At 45.9% G+C, this 22,270-nt stretch overlaps 1 protein-coding gene across 3 annotated transcripts in view; it reads right to left on the bottom strand.

Annotated features, from left to right (window-relative positions):
• Positions 1–22,270, bottom strand: part of LOC142879452 (nuclear factor of activated T-cells, cytoplasmic 1-like) — a 57,780-nt gene that overhangs the window by 9,225 nt on the left and 26,285 nt on the right. For 2 of the 3 annotated variants that reach the window (XM_076012775.1, XM_076012776.1), the window contains exons 8-9: positions 20,458–20,590; positions 11,721–12,365 (exon numbers count right to left, since the gene is read on the bottom strand). In XM_076012775.1, coding sequence (XP_075868890.1) covers positions 11,721–12,365; positions 20,458–20,590 — 778 coding nt within the window. The remainder of the gene's footprint in view (positions 1–11,720; positions 12,366–20,457; positions 20,591–22,270) is intronic. The other variant, XM_076012777.1, reaches the window with a different exon arrangement.

The following is a 22,270-nucleotide window of genomic DNA, read 5'->3' on the forward strand; positions in this document are numbered from 1 at the left end:
AGAGCAGAGGAGACAGAGATAGCGGCGCAGAGCGGAGAGGGTTTGTTTGAAAAAGGAGGAAAACAGTTCAGAGCCGCCCTGCAGCTGCCGCTGTAGGGCTACAGTGACGACGGAGATGAGGGAGGAGAAGAAGGAGAAGAAAGAAAAGTACGCGCACAGAGCCGATCAGCTCCTTGCAACACAGAGCCGGCCTGTGATTTTGGACCCGCAGCAGGAAGGGCATCTCCTCCTCTGGGGACACAGCGTTGATCCCCCTCCCATCCACCCACTCTCCCTCTTTTTATTTTTTCACGACACCAGAATCCAAATGGGAGAACATCCGAGTTGATAAAAAACACAGGCACAACTTGTTTGCTGTAGGAGCCAGAAATAAAAGTGTTGTGCAACCTTTTTTGTTTATTCATTTTTTTGGGGGTCTAATTTGGAATTAAAATTGTCAATTTTACTTATTGCAAAAGTAAAATTGGAAAGTAAGGGAAGTTGAAAAAAAGATGAATTCCTTACAGTTTGGGCACTGCAAAGATAGGCAGACCACATTTTTAAGCAGAGCAACACCTGCGTGTCCTCTCAGTTTAGTCTGGTTTTAGTTTAGTCTCAGAACTACTGCAGGCAACCGTGTGTTTACTAAAAAGCGTCCAACAGATCTGACAGATGACTGATTTTGGGGAGCTGAGGAAGAAAAGACGACGTTGAGCGTGGACTCTAAAAAGTGAGAGCTCCATTGTTTTTTTTTAAAGGTTTAGAATCGATTTGCCGTCACTATTTATTTATTTATTCATTTATTTATTTTCAGCTGGCATTCTGTGTCTGCCAGTTCAGCAGCCCTGAGGGATAACAATGACATAATCTCTGGGTCTTTGTCCTATTTACTTTTTTATTTTTTTATTTTTTTATTTTTTCGAGAGGACGAGCTCCACGGCTCTCGGTGGCCCTGAATCGCTGCCGAGGCAAAACAACCCGACCCGGGAGAGTTGAGGTGTTTTGTTGCTCCTCGGCCAAATTAAACGCGAGGAGGCTCAAACGAACAAGGAACGTTCAACGGTTTCTTTCAGCTTTCGTGGGAAGAATAAAAGGCTTCCCGTCCCCAAAATTAGAAATCTCAAGGCAAACAACTTTCCCCTCGGCGGCCAGCTGCCGCTGCCGCCGCCGCCGCCGCTGATGTGCTTATTTTGGCCGCCCCGAGGCCTCGCCCCGCTCTTTGATCGTCCACGGTGAGCTTGGCCTCTCGCTATCGCTACCGCGCTCCCTTTGTGAGCCTGCCACTTCCCTCCCTCCTTCTCCGCCTCCCTCTCCTCTCCTCGCCCCCGCCTCCCCCCTCCTCTCGCTTCCTCCCGGGCTCAGGGGGCCCGCGGCTGCGCTCGCCAGAGGTCGGGCCCCCGGGGAGGATGAGGGGGAGGTGTTTACACGGGTCCGCATGTAGAAAAAAAAAAAAAAAGCGGCCGAGTGCAGAGTGCGCCGCGAGCGGCGGCTAAAGGAGAGGAGGCAGTAATTGATATGACGAAATGCAACAATGACGATGTCTGAATGCTCAAAAAGATAGAAGGTGGGTGGGAGAGAGGAAGTTTCAATCGCCTTGAACAGACTCTGCACCGGTGCACCAGCAAAGAAGCACATTTAATGTTAAATGTTATGTTATACAATAGCCAGAAAAACCTTTTGGACACCTTTGAAAATTCCCTAATCTCAAATTTTATCATGAAGAATTGTTGCTGGGGGAAAAAACAAAAACCAAACTGGGTGACTGGACTAACAGAAATTGAACTCTTCAGACTTCAGACTTAACAGTGATTCTTAACGCAATAAATCACAAATGTGCAGAATGTCCAATTTTCTTTGCATTTTTTCCAACACTGTGAAACTATATTATGGCTTCCATGGTTCTACTGAAGATTCGTACACATCGACACATAGTGTCAGTAGCAATGTGTACTTCTGATGCCAAATTTTCACGTCTGACAACTACATTTGCACACAACTATCAACGGCCACCCGAATGAACACGTAATCATTGGAGGAACACCACAGCAGACCTTCATGAGGGCAGCATCCCGCTGCAATAAAACAAACAGTGGGCTGAAGAAACACACCAGACTGGCTCTCTGCGACTGAGGTACGAACAGAGGCAGATTAAAAAGTCTTTTCATGGCTCATTGAAGGCGATTTTATGGTAAAATAACTCAACCATCTGATAAACTCGTTGTGATTGATTCCGAATCAGAAACGTCTGCTCCTGCTGCGGCTGGCATGGCCAGCGTGACTCTTTATTGGCTTTGAAAATGGCACACGGTTTAAAAAAATACAGCAAAAAAAAAAAAAAAAAGAGCATATTGAAACGATCACACTTCAATAGGCTGCGGCGGCCAGAGTGAGAATTTGGCTGTCTACCTGCATATTAGGCGATTTATGGCCGCATTCGCGTCGGGCTCCTTTAAATCTGCTGCCTGTCAGCTGTTATGTGGGATTTCAGAATTGTTTTCTTTTATTTATACAACGTGGAACTGTGTTCTGTCCTTTCCAAGCGGTCTTACCTCATAGTGCGCTTTATTGTTCACAATCCATCACGGCGACGTGGCTCGACAGCGGCTCCTCGCTGTGTTTTAATGCGGACCTTTGGTTGTGGGACAGCGCCAGCGCACAGTGGCCTTCAGCTAACCTGACTGCGCGCTGCTTTGAAAGGTTTTGTTTTAAAACTCAGGCACAGCTAGGCCACCGAGTACATTCTGCTGTCTGCCGTGTCACTGTGGGAAGCCAATCGTGCTTAGTAAATTAACGGACAATCAATCCAACGTCCATTTTCGCTTTCGACCCCGCGAGGAAAGTGAGCAGGAGAATAACTTTGTCACGGCAGTGCTGCTACTCCAATAAAAAAAAAAAATCAACATATAGTATGTATCTATCAAACATCCACTTCCTTTACAGTAGTCGAATGACATCTAAAAAAAAAGAGAGACATACCTGTGCAGCAGTGGATGTGTAACTAAAGTTACACGCAAGACGATTAACTGGTTGAGATTACACTCAACCGAAAATCCACAGCTATTCTTTAGGGTACAGCATGGAATGATTTGCAACACTTGCGTGGATCTTGGCTAATTAAACTTTTCTGTTATCCTAATCTCAGAAAACATGTCATCACTCTGGAGGTTTCAAGTGTGAGTGAAAAATAACCAAAAAGAAACTGGCAGCTACTGTTCTTGGTGAACTAGGTTAGACGGAGGCATTTGCTGTCACCTGTAAATCAGAGTGCTGCATTTTCACCCGCTTCTGTTCCTGCCCCTTCAAATGAGATTTAAGGGTTGCCAGGACTCGCAGAGTCAACTTGCCACTTAAATACCTTGCCGAAACAAAAGCCCGCTGCTTTTGCTGTGTGATGCAGTAAATCTTGCCAACTAAATTAAAATGTATGTGCTGTTTGCATTCACCCTGTGATCTCTGTGCAAATTTGACACAGGTGATTTACAGAGCTGAAAGACCTGCTCTTAAATAAAAGACAGTTTGGCAGATTATCAGGGCATAAAAAAACACTGTACTATGTCTTCATATGTGTTGTTGACTTAGTTAAATGAGGTTAGGATTTAAAGAAAAAGATTAAATGCTAAATGGACAACAGACAAATTATCATTATTATAATAGTGGCCATAATATTTTTGCCACAATTCTATATTACATGATATGACAATTGTAAAAACAATTATATTTCCCTTAGTTTTCAGAAGTGTTTTCTGTTATGTGTTTACAATCTTAAAATTATTATATAAATGATTTTTTTTTTTTATTATTTTTCTTTCAGATTCAGTTTTACATCTCTATTTTCTTTTAATTCTAGGTCTTCTGCAAAAAAACAACAACAATAAAAACTTCTTTTTTTTAAAACTGTCACAAACTAGTTATGCATTTATGGTTGTATTGTTATTTTTAATGTTATTACGTGTTATTATTTGTAAAAGACCAAAGGTGCAGCTGCAAATTAGTCAACTTTAAAACTGTTTTTTGTCAATCATTATATTATAGTGTGTATAAGTGTATATGCTTTATTGTCATATACCTGAGGGTGTTTTTTCATTGAAGTTCAAATATGAAGGTGAGGTTTAATCAATTTCAGGAATTTTGTGATTTTATTTTTTTATTTAAAGGGAAAGAAAAACCAAAATCTTGAGACGGACACGTTTGCTGTTAATAATCGCTAAATCATGCTCACTGATCTTTGCAGAATCTTTCAATGCTTTACAGTATAAATATGAACTTTTCAGTGTGTGAGGATCTTAGTATTTGTTAATATGTTGTTTGGGGAGAGACTGAGGCTCAACTGAGGAGAATCAAGAGAGTCGGGGGACCCGTTGAGCTTTATAACAGGCATGGGTCACTTGTCAACAGTTGTACGCTTACAGTTCAGTGGTTATGACCATTCCCTCCCCTGAAGTAAACCCATTCACACTCTGCTTGGTAAGTCTCTGCGCTGTGAGGAGCCACTGGTGGGAGAGGAAGAAAGTGAGATCTTAAACCCCAGCAATGCTTTACTCGTCTCTGACTTCAAATTTTTTGGGCTTGAGCTGGTGTGAAAAGAGAATGGTGTGCGTGTGTGTGTGTGTGTGTGTGTGGAGGAAAAAGAGCAGTGGGAGAAGCTGTCAGGGAAAATCACGACGACTGCATGCTTGCTTGCTTCCACCTCAGATTTTCCTCTGTCTGTGTCTCCCCTCTCTTTCGATGGCTGACCTGCTTCTTCTCATGCTTGCTAAATATTCCTGGATGAGAACATGATGGGAATGACCCGACCTCGACTGAATTGAAAAACACTATACTTCATCTCAAGGGTTTCCTTTAAGTTATGACAACAGACAGCACGCCTCGGACAGAGCATGTCCCCTTGTCAGGTGATGGATGCAAATGGGACTTTTGTCGAGGTTAAGGACGGCATCTTTTATTCATGCTCACTAATATTTTCCATCTTCATTTGCGCCCCCGCTCTCCCCATTTGCATGTGAGGTAGACAACAAACTCTGCCAGGATTTGCAAAAAAAACCCAATCCAAAACAATGGACGATCCAACGGCTTTCCCCATTGGATCGGACCCCTCTGTGGACATCCGTTGCAGCAGTATACTATTTCACTGAGCTAGGAAATTCCAAATGCAGGGCTGTCATTAAGTGGTCTTCGATAGAGAACCGCTTTCTATTTATCAATGCCACAGATATTTACGTTCAGAAAAAGAGCAAAAAAACTACATTTTTTTCATTCTGTATTCTTCCGGGAGAATAAATCTGCAGATGCACTCGGAAAAGGAGCTCGTCACTGAGGAAGATTTAACTTTCCATGACAATATGTGTCTTTAGCAAGAAAGCAGAGGTCCAGAGATTGATCCTGACCCCTGAAATTCCATTGAATCCCAGTTACTGGGGGAAAAAGGGGAGTGTGTAAACCACTCATGGGACATGCCTGGATTGTTTGAGTTGTCCACATCCTTAAATTTTCTACTGAGAGCTCGTGACAGCCGAGTTTTGGGTTAAATTTATGGTTATATTACTGAAGTATATTGCTGATTGCAGCAAATGGCTCAACAAAAGAACGATGATATATTATTGGCCAAGTCATTTAGGCCAATAATACTTCAAACCCAATAACCCATTCTCCTCGGCTACCTAGCACTTATCCATCAAGGATTGGATGCAACTCTGCTTTCGTCAGATACCCCCCCCCCCTAAAAAAAAAAAAAAAAAAATGGGATTACTGTCATTGGCCCTGAAAACTACATAACCAATCTTTCAGAGAGTGTTAGTCCTCTTGCCAGCAATGTTACATCACAATCAAGGAATTTTCATATTTGAGCCTTTGACGTAGGTGGAAGTAGTTTTAAGTTGCAGTTCTAAGCAGTTGGCAGTACTCTGGATGTAGCAGAGATGAAACTGTTGAGCTTCACTGTGAGAGTGAGCGGGATGGATAGAATCAGGAATGAGGACATCAGAGGGAAGGCCATGTTGCACATTTGAGAGGTAAAGCCAGAGAGGCCAGACCGAGACAGTTTGGACACGTACAGAAAATGTATCAGTAGAAAGATTCTGAGGTTGGAACTGGCAGTCGGGAGGTCTCGAGGACGACCAAAGAGGAGATTTATGAAAGTAGTTACATTGGGTTGGTTGGAATGAGAGAAGAGGATGCAGAGGGATAGGCTTGAATGGAGGTAGGGGATTGGCTGTGACCACCACTGAATGGAACATCCCAATCTAGATTTGACCATTAATTGACCATCTTGTCAAGAAACTGATTCAGTAGTGGTTTTTTTTGTTCATGTTGATCACATTTTGAAACACATTAAAGTTAATAATCCAACACTGAAGAGGAAAAAAAGCCTTTAAAAATCAGATGAATGCCTCTTCACAAACAACCTTCATAGATAGCATCAGCACGCAGTGGATGGAGAAAGGGATCCCGTCACAGTGGTGGAACGCATGACATTTGTTATACTGTGACTGTGTAATTGGAGGGTCTGACTCAAAGCGGTGGCCCTGTGATCAAAGATGCACACTGGAAGGTTTGAGCCAAGCCTCAGGCCTGTCTGAGCCCTAACCCTAACTGTGATCCGCGAGGCACAGTGGCTTTTCAACAAGTGATCCCTAAACCTCAGAATGTACGCCACACAAACGGAGCCTCCAAACCGCTGTGTCAGGAAAAAAAAAAAAAAAAGCCCAAAAACTACAAGACATGCGTTCTGTGTGATGAAGTGGAGAAATACAACTTTTGTGAGGAGTCTTAATGGTGTAGTGAGCTTCGCATATGGTGGCACTTCACTCTGTAAAGACCTTGGAATGAAGTTGCAAATACGCAGCACGGTTTTCCTGACATTCGGACAAATCAGACCCTTAAACCATTGAGAAAAAAAAAAAAAAAAGCAGGCTCCTATCTAAATGTGCTTGTGTGTCAGATCCCAGACACAAAGGGAACCCAATTTATTTAGATAATCTAGCAGCTCTTTTTCAGCAGACACATTCTTTCTGAGTGACTGTGGATAATATGACGGAGCGACTGAAACCAGACCAGATCCTCTTGGCTCGTCCTCACACACAGAAACGCCAGCGAGCTGCAGTAATGAATGGATTGGATTCTTGCAGATTCATCGTGCACTTATCAAAACCACTAATAACACAGATGGCTCCGAAAAAGAACAAAAGCTGAGCGCTAATACTGTGACCCCGTGGCCACTGTCATGTGGGGATTCATTCATTTCCAGAATGGACGGATGTCAAACCAACGGTCATGTGTGTTATCAATTTGTTATCGTGCGTCGCAGACAATCAACCTGATCAGAACCACACACCTACAGCTAGTAAGTGACGGTATCTTGGTTCCATTCCTGCATTGCGACATACTTCAGCAACATTGCACGCTTTGCGAATTCTCCTCATCATCGCAATAAAAACTACATTTGGTGCTGCATCTTTTTTTTTTTTCACTAGGAAAACGTTGCTTCCAAAAAAAGAAAGAAAAATGTTTCACAAATGGGTGTTTCGCACAACAAGAACGTTTACGTTTTAATGAAGAGTGCCCGCCAGTGCGGCCAGCCCTTCAGGCATCTGATGAAGTCCACAAAAAGTGCATAGGCTGCTTTATTTTAATAACACTCAGGGCAGTTTGTTTCATCCCAGTAAGCAAGAAGAAAACTTCAACTCTCCCCTCTTCAAAGAGTAGTTGTTGATCCCTTGCTTTAGTCCTTAAAGACCAAATACAAGGGCCGGCGTACCGTTTTCAATTATGATTATGAAACAACTTCCGCAAGCAAAAGCCTTTGGCGTGTCGAGGCATGCCGGACAGGCTGGGATTCTTAGCATGTAAACACAGTAATGACAACAGCCAGGAGGGGGAAAAGATGCTTCCTCTTTGTCTCCATAAATAATAGAAAAGCCATCACCCATCTTCTCGCACCCGTCAATATCACTATGTCTAGAAGGAGACGACGCTCTTGGCAGACAGCCTCTTTGTCTATGCGCTATTAGCTGGAGCTTGACCTGCTCCCAAAAGGCCGGAGGGTCAGAGGTGGAGTGGTGTGAAAGCACCGGCAGCCGGTTGCTCTTACAGTGCCTCCACATCTACGGAGACTTTTAGCTGCAACTTTACTATCTGAGCATAGAGGAGTAGTTCATATTTTAGTGAGTCCCATTAGACACCTTAACCGCCGGTTTAATGAACATTCCCTACCCCCCAAAATTCGCTCTCTTTCTTCTGCTTCCCCTCCTCCAGCAGAACCAGCCTTGCGGCACACTCCAATGTTAGCGACTCAGCATGTTTTCAGCGTGGAGCGGACACGCTCTCAATCATCATTAGAGGTTTTGCGGAGTCCTGGGGTCCGGGCAACTTGCCAGGATGTGTAAAAGTTTCCATGAGGAAAGCCTCGGGTTGCCTTCAGAAGCGTTGGCGGCGCACGGAGATCCTCGGGAAGGTTAGAAATGCCTTCTTTTATGATGCCGTCGGCAGGGCAGGAAGACAGCGGGGTCTGACAATGAGTCGCTTTTAAGCTCGAGGAAATAAGGCTTCAGGTGGTTAAAGATCAAATTAAGGAGGAAACAATCACAAGGCAAGCTGCCCAGCAACACAAGGCAATCAGAGCACATGTCAAATGTCAGGAACGGTAGCGGTAATGGCAGCGGCTGGGTTACAGTCTGTGTTTTTCTTATTTTGAAGAATAAGGGCCCTCTGTTTCCTCGCGAGACAGCTGGTAGGAATCTGGAGCCCGTGATTAGCATCGGATCCTCAGCTGGGTAGCTTCATGCACTGATATAACCAATCACAGGAACAGCCTCCGCGCAACAAAAAGCGAGAGCTCTGCCCGCCAGAGCACCCACATGCAGAAAGTATGACGCCGGGAAAAATGAGATGTACGTCAATAGCACGTGATAATTTTAGCCTCTTTAAACTTGCGTTAATTAGTTTGTCTGACTCGTCTACGGTAAATGCCTCCCATTATTCTATTGTTATCCACAATGATGTCATTTGAATTTACAAATATCCTCAGATGTGCCTTGTAAAATACAATCATGGGCTGTGAGTAAGGATGAAATGTCTGAGAATGACTTTATTATGTGCTCTTGCCGTGCTTTTTTTATGACAATGAGTCAACAGCCCAATGAGGCCCAGTTCTCTTGTGCTTGATCCTCCCTTTGCTTCCATTGATCTGCTGCGGGTCTGAAGTAGGTTTATGCCAACATGCCAATGGATCTTTGGCTCTTCTGAGTGCATTTTTTTTTCTTCCTGTAAAACACTGCAGACGCGGGAATCATCATCTCCCGTCTCGAGCCGTTTGTTAGCAGGCTTCGATTACAGCTGAGGGGAAACTTAGGCAGATTGCAATGGACGCGGAGAGCGGAGGTTTACATCCCGGACTCCCCCTATACTAACCAAGCTCCTTGTGGTACAGTAGTTCACCATCGATAAGTTGGGTGATTTCTCGGGAGCTGCATGAAATTTCGGCTGCGGCCTGGGAGACACATTTCCTCCGGCTGATGAGGGTCCGGAGGCCTCTGCGCTTTTTTGAACGTGGGAGGCGCTCCACTCATGGGGACGATCAAGCGTGCTCCCGCAGACTCCAAATCACCGGCCCCCAATTGCCGGGGAGGAACTCTACTCCACGCGGCTAGCGCTAAATCACCGCCGCCGTGGTGAGGTCATCCGCCCGCCTCTCCTCGCTAATGGAGGGCTCAGCTCGCTAACAAACGGAGGTAATGCTTGGGGGGAACGGGACGCCTCCGACTCGTTCGCCTTCCCATCTTGTTTATTTCTGCCCGGGGTTCATTCGAGGGGGTTTGGGATAGGGGCCTGGCCTGAGAGCAGTTAGATGCCTTTGGAGTATGCTGTTACCACCGCACACTTACAAGGACGCTGAGAGCTCACCACAGATGCTTACACAGGCGTTAGGTGATGCAAAGCGGCGGCGCGTTGAGGTTTTTCAAGGGGGCCGCTTCACTGTCCTCAGTCAATCGATACACATTCCTGTGCCGGCCCTAATGCAACAGTAATCACTGGCAGAATACATTTGGCTACCGTGCCGGGGAGTGATTGGGCCTGCTAGAGTGACAGCGGATGGAGTTTTGTGGAAGGAAAACTCGGTTACGTGATTTCACCTTCGGACTACTGTGTACGTCTGGGGGTATTTATCACACTGTTGATGTAAGCGGACCCCCTCACCAACCGTGTTACTAAATACTGAATAAAGCTTCAATTTCACTTCGTCCCGTTCATGCTGGTATTGAGGCATCTTCCTGTCGTGACTTGAAGACATTGAGAAAAAAACAGAACCTATCGCTGCTCCTGCACTCAAAGTGGCAGGATTGGTGGAGTCCAGCCCAGCTGTCTGGGGGTGACGGTGGGGTTACACCCCTGCATAGAATCTAATAATCATCCATACTAAAGACAATTAGCGTAATATGCACGGTCTTTGGACTGCGAGAGGATGTCGGACTACCTGGGAAGAACCCATGCAGTCACACGGCCCCTGTGTAGTGAGGCTACTGCGCTAACCGCAGTCCCAAAATAAAATAATAAAAGGTAAAAGTTTGTTTCTACAGCCGTTAACAGACAGATATCCCCCATGTCTTTGTACAATCTGTTTATGAGGCAGGGGCTAACGGGACCCATCAGGACTGACAGACATGCTGACAACTGCATTTCAACGCTATTACACTACAGTTCCACTGCAAAACTCCCCGGGTCCCCTCCTGCCAATCAACTCTCTGTACTCCCACAACTGTAGCGTGAGGCATGCATGCACGCACACACACACACACACACACACACACACACACACACACACACACGCACGCACACATGCACGCATGCACACACGCAGAGAAGAGCACGAAGCAGGAAATTTGGTTGTCTTCCCGTCACCTGGACCAGCGTTTTTACGTTTTCAACAGGCGTCCTGCCAGCGATGTGTGCTATGAATATACTGTATGTCACAACAACAAGTGGAGCCTCTGCTTGCACAGATAACAGGTTGGTGACCCAACAGACATAATACGGGGATGGAGGCGGTAGGCAATAAACTCGACCATATGGTCCCTCGGGTGTGACTGGTTGCATTGCCAAAGGGGAGAACAGTGACCCCGCAGCCTCCCCTGATGACGACAGCCGCGTGGTGTCGATTCCATGGGGAGACGACGGGAAAACAAAGCCTCGCCTCCTGCCTCCCCGCGTCCCTCCCCACAAGACCTGGGGGCAGAAAAATGGCTCGGTCCAGGAAAACCCGACCCATTGTTTTGCTTCCTTCATTAGCGGTTGTGTCAACAGTTTGCTTGGCCGTGCGTGTGCCACTGTTTTCGTTCCGCTGCACCCCAGACCGACCTCGGCGCTTCGATGTTTTGACAGATTGTTTCAAAATCCCATCAAGGCAGTTTAGCCGTTTTCAAAGTCGAGCGGCCCGCTTGGACGACATCAGCCCGGCAGGGCAAATAACACCCAGAGCAAATAAATTGGGCCAGGTTCTAAAATTAAACAAACGTGACGTAGATCTGCTGCCAGAAATTCTGTCAGGAAATACTGGGAGGTGTACAACTGGGTGCGGCTGTGCGCGGCGGTTGCACAGATAAGCAAAGGGTGTGAAATAAATGCGACGAGCGATAACCGTTTTCAACCCGCTAAAACAAAATCCCGGCATTTCATTAACGGTGATCGACTGGAGTTTTTACAGACAAATCTTACGCACACCTCTTCACACACAATCTTTTCTGACTCACCATCATCTAGGTACATCTGGTCCAGTTCCTGGGGCTCCTGTTTGACAGTTATGGCCATTGAAGGCGGGCTGGCATCCTCGGGTAAGAGGGTGGGTGAGCTGGCTGCTACCTGAGCCTGACTGGGGCTGTAGGCCTGGACCACCGGGCTCTCCGCCGTCCCACCGGGAGTGGAAGGGTGGGACACTGGGGAGGATGATGGGCTGCTGTTAGCATAGATATGGTGGTAGCCTTGGGGGCCGGGGCTGTTGAGATGATTGGGGCTGCCCTGGGTTTGGAGCACCGCGAGGGTCGAGCTGTGGTCTGGGGACGCTGGGTGGGCGAGGTTCGGGCAGCCCGGGGTCTCCTGGATGTGGGGCATCATGGGGCCGGATGGCGCAGCGGGGTTGGGGCTGTTTGGGAGGCACTTGGTGTATGCCAGGGGGGACAGGTCTTGGAGGGTGGGGCTGGAGCTGGGGGTTGTTGACACCATGGGCACGTGATGGGGCGTGCAGGTGGGGTAGCCGCCGACCAGGCAGGCATCGGGATCGGCGACGGGCATGATGGGAGTCAGTCTGGGCTGGCTGTAATAGGGCTTTGAGTGCACGGGCAGCCTGGCGGTCCCCAGGGAGTCATACTCATCGCTGGGCTCTGTCTTTATTATCGGCACTGGGAGGGGGAAAAAATAAATAAAAGAAAGAAAGAAAGGTGGAAACGTTAAAAAAAAAACGTGCAGGGGAATCCACGTGGCATGATGAGTGCACACAAGGCTGAGCAATGCTGTGAGCAGGCACAATTGCGGCCGCAATACCCTCCCTAATCCAAACAAACAACCACCAGTGGATATGGGCTCGGTGTCAACTTGGCCCGGAGCTCGCTGCGAGAGAAAACCTTCCTGCCTCCCAAACATCCAACCCCTCTTCACCACACCGTGAAAAAAAAAAAAAAAAAAAAGCCAAAGAGGATGGGGGGAGAATGAAAAATGGATGAGTCATCAGTGTGGAAAGCCACAGCTGGCTCTAATCATGAGTAAGACCTATTTTCTTTGGACTCTCCTTTGGCTCTGATACCCAATAAAAAAAAAAAAAAAGTACTTTAAAGAAGTGCAACGCTGCTGCTGCTGCTGCTGCTGCTCTAGGAGCCCGGGACCCTCAAGGCTTCCTCCACACCGAAGCAGTAATTGTTTCTCTCAGGAACAAAAGATAGCGCGAGAGAGTCGGGGGGGCGGGGTTGGGAGAGGGATGATTTGATTTTGATTGGGCCTCCTTAAGAGGCTGCCGAGCTGTGCCTGTGGTTTGGAGGAGCCTCTGGCTTCTGCTAATGCAGGAGAGTGCAGTGACCCCACTTGATCATCCCCGCCCTCCTTGCTTCTTGCTCCTAATCCAGTGCAGACCGTCTGCACCGTTTCCTGATTAGCGTCGACTGACAGGTATCGTGTGCCCTCGCCACCTCCGCACAGTGTATGAAAACATCCTTCTATTACACTGAATGTCAAAAAAACTGAAAAGAGCGAGTTGAGCGATGATTCTACCTTTAGGAGCCCTCTGCTAACATATTATGTAAGTATATAATGCAGCGACCGTGCCAGGTATGGAACTAATAAGGGCGGCGTTAAGATGCCCAGATGCGTTGCAAAAAAAAAAAAAAAGGCTCCTGAGTCACAATGGATGCACTGTTTCTATTTCTGCACATTGTTAAAGTGTGTTCATGGGGTGTGGTGAGCGTCCGATGCCAACCACTGAGAGCTCTTGGCCGCACTTCGTCCGAGTGACATTTGCTCAAGGCGCACAGATGCCAATATGAATGAAAAGTCCGTTCTAACAGTGTATTTGAGCACACAATAGGAGCTTTGAAGAAGGAGCGCTCCAACATATGCGGCGCAAATGCAGCTGAGGATGGGGGTGGGGTGTGGGGTGTGGGGGCGAGCGGGCTGTTTGTCATCTTGTTATGATTTATAGCGGTTTACGGAGCCAGCAAATGGCAGCCGCCCTGCAGCCCCGCGGGTGCTGGGATGCGGTGTCAGGATTTACGTCAGTCCTGTCTACCTGCGGAGCCCAGGGAGCCGGCACGGTGTCCTGAGGTGCATCGTAAGGTTAGTCCCATGATGCACGAGCCTTCGCCTCTGCAGCCGAGGGGATTCGGCAAGTGGCACGGCGAACATCACATCCCCTAGTCTAGTCCTGGGGGGGCGTCTCCCTCGTCCCCCCACGTGACTCAGTGGCTGAGTGCCACGGAGGCAAGTCAGTAGCGTAAATGTAGCGCACCACAATCTACTGTCATGCTTAAGTAGTACAGCGAGATGTTTGCCCTTGACACTATTGGATAATCGTCAGGCTTATTGGATCCTGCATCACGTGCACGTGTCCATGTGTTGCTATTCCAGCAGCTACACGAGTTGCAAGATCTATTTTTATGGATGTTTTCTTTTTTTGAGGTCACACTGAAGACACTTTAAACAAAGCGGAATGCCTCCAAAAAAGTGGCACTCACACGACGCAATTCGCATAAGGCGAGGCGACTAATGTTTGTGATTGTGGTTTTGGATGGCCTTTCAAATAAACAAACAAACCCAATGTAAGTATAGTCACAAGTCCATGACTGTTCCCAGCATGAGAATTTGATTTAAGGAACTGGGATGAATCAGATGTAGCCCAGAAGGGATGGGACGCTTGTGCTTTGCAGTCAGTCACACTTTGTAATTCAGCCGGAAAGAAGCAGTGATCTTTTTTTTTTCCTCCCTCCCACTTTTAGAGTACAAAAAACAGGAGTTTGGTTTCTTGCAGCTACAGATTCTTAGGAGATACAAAACAGATTCACAGGGCTGGTCCCAACTTCAGCTGTTTTGTATTTGCCAAAATCCTGAAGGTTACCTCCCAAAGACGGTTGATGTTCTGCACATGCTTTTTCTCTCTGCAAGTTTCCCCTTCTGTCTTGTTGTATTAGGCATGATCAAGGTATTTTATTGAGCCCTTGTTTCCACTAAAGGGAACATGATTCAGGACAGAGGATGTGTCTTTTCTGTTTTTTGTTAGCGCATTTGATTCAAAAAACAAACAAGGCTAACTGTTTCAAGAGAGAGAATCCCTTCACCTCAAGGGTAAGGATGTGGGGCAGAGGATTGTGGATTTATAAATATTTCTTGTTCTTATTAATAACAGAAGTTGTCTGCGATGTCACATTGATGTGCCAGTGCAAAAGGAGGACATATTTGCCGCAGAACTCCTCTCACTCTAGCGGCTTGAATCTGCAGGGACATTTTACACGGAGCAGGTGCTAGTTCATTAACTCAAAGGTACCTGGTGCACCATGTCCTGCTGTGTAGGCAATCTGCTGGCCCAGTGGGCCTTGGTGTGTTGTAGGTACGTCTGGCAAAGGCCAAAACTGTAGACATGACAGAAACAGTTGAGTCTTTGTCCAGCATTTGGAAAATAGCATGACTGTGCAAATATTTACCGAAAGAAAAGAGAGTGAAGTATGTGGTACATCCACTTTTTCCCCAGTGCGTCACAAAACGTGTATCTGAGTTTCCCCTCACTGACTCCAGCCACAAGTCATGGCTGCGGGGGGAGTCAACCCTAGTTTAAGAATAGAACTTGATATTACAGAGGAATCTCCAAATGGCCCGTAAAAAATAAAGGGGTTCCGAGAAGTTCCTCGCTCGAGCTCACGCCTTGGCCAGTGTTTCTTTGGCAATTGTTGTTTAATGTGGTTGGTGCGAAGAGTGTTCCTGATTTGAGGGGGAACACGTCGCACAGGAAGGACTGGAAGGATGCTTGGAAAAGTGGAGCTCATTCCGGGAGCCAGACAAGAACATCTGTGCAGTATGTGGACCTTCATCTGAGCAGCGCAAGACAAGCACTTAAACTTTGACAAGTTGTGAAAGAATGTGTTATTTTAATGCAGTATCTAAGAGCCAGCATAGCTTCTTGTTTCGTGTATTGTGAGCAACAAAGCTGACAAACTTACATATTGATGGAAAAGTCCAGTTAGAAGATCTATATAGATTTTTCTTCAGTAGGTTAGGAGGTTAAACCTTCTGAGTTATCTCCAGAAATGCAGAAGTTTTAATATGCTTCTTAATAATTTGAAAGAAGCTTCCTCGAGATAGCCAACATATGTCAGTCTAATGACAAATTGAGTTGTAAAAAGCAACCTCACCCAAATAAAAAGTGAGGGAAAAAAAAATGAAATATAATTATCAGAAATTAAAAATAAAACTTTCAAAATAAATCTTATTCATCTAATTCACCCTAAAAAACAAAAAACAAAAAAAAAACAGGTTTTCTTTCTTCCAATCTTGGAAATAAATATAAAGCATTTCAATTGGACCCATTTCACATATCCATATGCTACCTAAATAGGCCAATTGAAAGCACTTGAAATGGAAGTGCTCTCTCTTTTTTCTATTCTCTGAAAATTCTAGTCAAGCCATTTCACAAGAACCCAATGCTTCCTTTCTCTGTGTGGGCTGACACTTGACAGTCATCAGCGTCCAGTGGCTGGTCACAGTGAGCAACAGTGTGGTCACAGCGCCTTCTTCCACTTTCATTATTTCCCTCTGCGGTTTCTCAGGGGTAGCAGACACTTTGGGATTGAAGTTTGGCAAGATGTACAAACAGTCTGGGTACATTTGGATCAGAGTTGAGTCTGAATTTTGAGTACCATACTCTCAAATATTAAAATGACTTTGTGTGGATATTACTTATATATCTTTTTTTTTTTTGTGTCGGAGTACTTATTGAGTACTTTTCCATGGTGTCTCAAACAACATCTAGGGCCAGTAGGTTGTTCAAACTAAGCACTGGCTTTAATCTAATAAACTCTCCTGGTCCCAGTCATCTTTATGTTTCTATCGTCAAAGAACGAATTGTGCATATGCTTTGTGCCTTTGTGATACATTTTTTTTTGAAAAAGGTTTTCGTTTTGCTGCCCTCTTTGTTTGGACCTCACTCCAGGATGAACTAGCCAAAGCTGTCAAAACAAATGTGAGCTAATGCCTTATGAATGTCAATGTGAGCACATTAGGCTGTACCTGTGTGTTGTTTTTTTCTATAGCAATATGTAATATTTATCTTAGTGAACATTTACAATTTTTTAAGTGTTTTTACCTTGGCCAAATGAAGGTTGACTAAATAAAGAGAACATTATTGTTTCAACTAATCTACTGTTTATTAATGAGTTCATTATCTTTATTTGAGGCTAGTTATGAGTTTACCACAAACTGAAACTGATACATTTTGTTTTCACACTGGATGTACATTTAAATCAAGTTTTGACATACATCTGTTTGCATGTTTTTTCAAATAGTCAAATTTAATTCAATTGCGCTATGTATACTCGAGGGAAGGGGAAGCACGTCGCTACTCTTTTCGTCTTTCAAGTCAATCTAACAGCGTTTGAATCAAAGAATAACAACAAACGACCTAAATGGAAAATAAAGGTGGTTTTCATGAGCATCTGTGTCCCAGAGAGTGTTTGCCTCATCCTTCCGCTGTTTCAAACAAGCCAGGCTATTTTCAGGTTTGGGTTTGCTTTTTTATAGAAGAGCAGGCACCAGAGTGTGAAAGAAATGTTCTCTCCAAACAACGTCAGTGACCACAACTGTGCTTGAAGTGGGACAGCAGGCCGGAAGAGTCTTTTCATACAAGCAGACAAAAAAAAAAAAAGAGAAGAAAAAAAAAAAGTGTTGACAACAGTGCGAGCGCGTGTTTGTGTGCGTGCACGACCCCCTCCCCTCCCCCAGCCCGCGACGACTACCTGGCCACAGCGTTGGCTGGCTCTTTGTGTTGACACACGCACTGAAACCCTCAAAAGCAAACAGCTTCACGAGGATTTCCTCAGTCTTTGTTGTCGTACCGAAACCTTGAATGCATCGCAGTCGCGGCTAAGGGTCTGTTGATACCGATCAAAGCCCTCGTACAGTGTTGGATGATAAAGAACTGCGCCTAATGAGAATCAATTAGGCCCTGTGCCAACCAGCATCAACCCTAAATGGAATCAAACACCATTTTTAAAATGTGTTTATAGGGGCGTTCCACATTTACTGTTGGTCCCATGTAATCGCATTATGAGAACACGCAGGCACGACAAAAGGACGGCTTTGTGGACACGATCCTTTTACTCAGACGTTATATTTCCTGTTGTTATTTTGGTGGGTGTTAGCTGTCAAAAGCCAGGCCTTTTGCAAGGCAATTTCCAAAACATGTTATCTCATCATAATTGATGTTTTGACGGTGACCAGAATTTGGAGATAAAATGTAACGATCAAAAAAGATGCTATAGTGTCGTGATATATATCTTGTGTGATGTATCTGAAAGAAATACAAGTGTCGCGTCATAAGTGAGCCATATTTTAGCCGTGACTTTGTGTCGCCTAAGGTGACGTCGTGTCCATGCATTGGCTTTGTATGTATTCCCTCGATGTTAGCTGTGCTTGGTGCGACTGCGGCTTTTCATCAGACAGGAGAAAATTTGCTTCGAGTAAGCTCCTAAAATCTTATCTAAATAAAACCATATTTATGGCAGTAGGAGGGTAGTTTGTCTGGTTATCAGCGCATAGTTCAGCAGTAAACTTGCAGCCTTGGCATCTTTTTAAACACCTGATGGGGATTTTCAGATGTTTGCTGTGCTGTGCGTTTCAGTGCGCGCTATCAGAAGCGTCTCACGTCTTAAAAATAGGCTTTGACTCCTCCGTCGCTATGACTGCATCCTGCTGCTAACACTTGTGGGTTAATTACGCTCCTTCGAGAGGACTTTGGCCCTGCTTGTGTGGTCCACGCCGTACTTGTGGTTAACTCAGCAGTGAGCCAGAGAGAACCCAACAATTCATCTTTTAATTAGCGCCTTGTTTTACGCTTGGGAACACGGCTAAGAGATGCAAAGAGGAGGACGACTCACAAACCCACTATCTGTGTCTCGTCCTGAGCACGTGCAGCGTCTAGAGCTGATATGCGATGTATGACTATGGCTCACTGGCCTCTCACTGGCCCATTTACCCATAATGCATTCCCCCCGCATATAATCAGTCATGTCCAAATAGGGTTCTCTCCCACTTTTTCTCAGAAGCTCATCCAAAAACCCAATCACTTTATCTGCAGCAGCCATTAATACATCTGCTGATAATCTAAATGTCACATTGTATTAACACAGCTTGCTATCCCAGCAGCATTAGACCCATTAGACAACTGATCAATGAAAACAAGATGCCAGTGTTTTTTGATCTAATGGATTCCAATGGTTATCATGAGAGCAGAGTGGGTGTTGAAAATGCAGTGTTGCTGATTTGGGATCCCTAAACCAGCTGAGAGAATGTGCAGCGCAGACTGTGAAAACTGAGGCATCACCAAAGCTGCAATTAATCGTCTTTGTTCAAGTGCCAGAAAAGGTTGTTTTTTTTGACTCGTGGAAAAAAAAAAACATCCACTGAAGTCAAGGACAAATTTAATAATAGCCAATTTTCTATACAGATCATTATAAGATATGTAGATTTATAATGCTGCAGCTACTTTATAATTAATGTTACTTTCCTAAAAGTGGGATGCAGAAGGAGTGCAGAAAGTTTTTCTACTGCAGTATAACAGCCCTGGATTGTGTCAATATTTTGTAGAAGCAGCCTAGGAAAAATCACGTTAAAAAACAATTGCCTTGAGGATGTTGTTATGTTTTTGTGTGGTTTGTTCTTGTGTTAAACTGTCATGTTCGTTAACTGTATACGCACAAAGTAATGGATAGATAAAGTGATTTGAATAATTTGGATTGACTGATTTGAATCATTACTGATTTTTGGCCTAGATGTGGGGCTTCCCTCCATGACTGCACAACAATATTTCTGTTTTTACTAGGCGCATACATGTGATTACAGGGACGCAGTGGATGTCTTTAAGGTTCCCTAGAAGCTTCAGAGGATCAAGATGCAATAACATCTAAGCTAGCACAATCTACCGCAGCTATTCTTTGTTTCCTAGCTGGATTTGATGGACCAAAGACATTCAGCCAGATTCTGTGAGCTATCAGATGCCTGCAAACAAGCTTTTTTTCTTCTTTTTTTTCTCCTCGGGTTACATAAAGACAAACCTTATCTTAGCCCAGTGGCTTAAAGCCATACCGGCGTTATCCCACCGGAGTCCGCTCTGAAAAACCTCTAGATTACAATGTGCTTCTGAGTGTGAACTCTCCTATAAACCTTCCATGACGCATTCTTTGAATTCCAAGGCGAAAGCCATCTCCAAACACCGAGGGCTGCGGATGCCGAGCCAACAGAGTGGTGGAGGTATTCCAGGGCTTTTCAGGTTGCTACACGATGGAGTGACGGGGCCAATTGCCGCGTTCACGTCGGTGCTGGACGTGTCGGGCGCAGCGTGGTGAAGCTCTCGCGAGGCGGGGTGTGAATGTGAGGTCATGGGGGGCAGTTAGGGTTCTGGGGGGGAGGGATTGACTCCCCTTGCATCAACAGCACTCGGAGGCTCTGTCACTCAAGCGGGTACACCTCATCGCTGCGGAACGCAGCCTCACTACAGAGTAAACACGGCGTCACATCTTCTGCTCTCACTCAGGGTGCGCTGCTGAGCGGAGGTGTGGTAAAAAACAAAGGGGCGGCTGCCAATCTGGCTCACTGGCTGGCCTGCTTGAGGTGAACGAGAGCGGCTGGAGGTCAAGAGGCAAGGAGATTCTCGGAGTGCATGCGGCTCGCGAAAAGTACACACGTCCATCAATGTCCCAGGCATTTAAAGGGTACAGAAAAATAGCAATTTGTGATGGTTACCGTTGGTCGGCAGGAAGGTGAAGCGCTGGTACTGGCTCCTCTTCCTCTTGCCGTTGCACACGTAGAAGTTCACCTGCACTGGGCTGGATATTCTCTGATTGCGGTAGGGTGGGATCTCCACCACCAGGGAACTCTGCAATACCAAATGAGAGGCATTAAAGGTCCAGCGTGTAAAATATGGCCTGATTTATGTTTTTTTTTATATTTGTGAAAGCTTAATATACTGCCCAAAGACACATTAATAAAAGTGTATACTCGCAATACAATAAAAGTCATTTGGGTTTCCTACCCTTAGAACAGTTCTCATTTATATATTATACATAGAGCAATGGTCTCGCTCCCGGTTAGCTGCAATCTTGCTCTGCCATATTTCTAAGGAAGCCTGGTGTGGACAATCCACCAAGTCTGACATGCGCATTTTAATTTCAATTATGGTGACTGCTCTCGTCCTGAAAAAAATCAGTGGATACGAAGGTGGACGAGGTATCCAGGTTTGTGAGCGCAGGCCACTGTAGTTCACTGGCAAGACTGGGAGAGGGAGGGGGAGTGACAGAGCGCTGTAATTTAAAATAGAACCACTTGATATCACTGTTTCTTCTCGATATCTCAGAATATTACACACTTAACCTTTAACGCACTTCCCGTTCAATCCCCTTTTCTCCACTTCACTCGATGCTGCCGTGTAAATAAAACGAGTGCAGGAAGTTTTTTTTTCAGCAGCCACCTTGGATATTCTGCTGCTGCTGCTGGCCTGCAATTCGCATTTCCAACGCTGGAATGATTGAACTGGTCTGGACTTCACGGGCCACGCGATAGGGGTCCACGAGGTCGGCCCCATTGCCTGTGTTTGCCTCATAGGAAGACCTTCGGCGCTTCAGCTGCGTCCCAGCTCAGCGTGAGAGTGGAGGGGTAGCTGACACGTGTGTTTTCACAGCCAGAGCTCCCCGTGGGGAGGCCAGCCCTGCCCTGCCCTGCCCTCTCCTCCCACCCACCCACCCCCGTCCCCGACCTCTGCAGCAGGTCCGTATTGGACGTGAACTTTCGACTGCTTTCTTTCCTCCCCTTCCAAAAAAAAAAAAAAAAAAGGTTGAAAAAAAGAGTGTTTGCGCCTCATTTCTGGGATGACTGTCTGTCTGGCAGGGGCCAAAGTGGGGAATTTTGACAGGAAGCAGGATTTCGCTGGTTATCGCTGTGGATGGAAGGGGTCCCGGGTTGAAGGTGAGGCTCTCTGTGTCCTCAGCTCTGATCTGCGCGCCAGATGACGACAAAAGGAACCCGCAGGTGGCCGAGCGAGTGTGTAAATAGTGCGCGTGTCCATGTGTGCATCTGGCTACATAAAAAAAAAAATCTGTTTTTCAGAGCAGGCAGAGGCAGAGAGTAGAAGGCCAATGCTGTGCCCACTTTTAAATATAGATTTTTAAAAAAAATCTAGACAAGCAAACGCGCTGCTGTGTTCTTGAACCTTGCGTGACGGCTAATTTTCCAGCATCTGCGACTCCAGCCACAGCGACACCAGCCGGCCCCGTGCGCTAATTAGACGCAAGGGCTCATATTTGTTTCACTGATGCAACCGACTCGTTCACCTGAGTGAAATAACAGCGGCGGCGGGGACGAAAACACCCTCAAGTTGCCGCCTTTGGCTGGTTTATTTCAGACCCCCACCCGCGCCAGCGCAAATTGCCTCGGTCGGTTTACAGAAGGGGGGCAACGCTGGGGGATTACGCGACGCTGCTGATGAAAGGCATCAGTAATTCAAAACATACAGCCGTCATGTGCAAGCAAACAGTTTTTTTTTATTTTTTTGGTTCTTTTT

This window comes from Nelusetta ayraudi, unplaced genomic scaffold, assembly GCF_046127955.1.
Source record: "Nelusetta ayraudi isolate G7.1 ecotype Tasmania unplaced genomic scaffold, CSIRO-AGI_Nayr_v1 ptg000136l, whole genome shotgun sequence".
In the NCBI taxonomy this organism is placed as follows: Eukaryota; Metazoa; Chordata; class Actinopteri; order Tetraodontiformes; family Monacanthidae; genus Nelusetta; species Nelusetta ayraudi.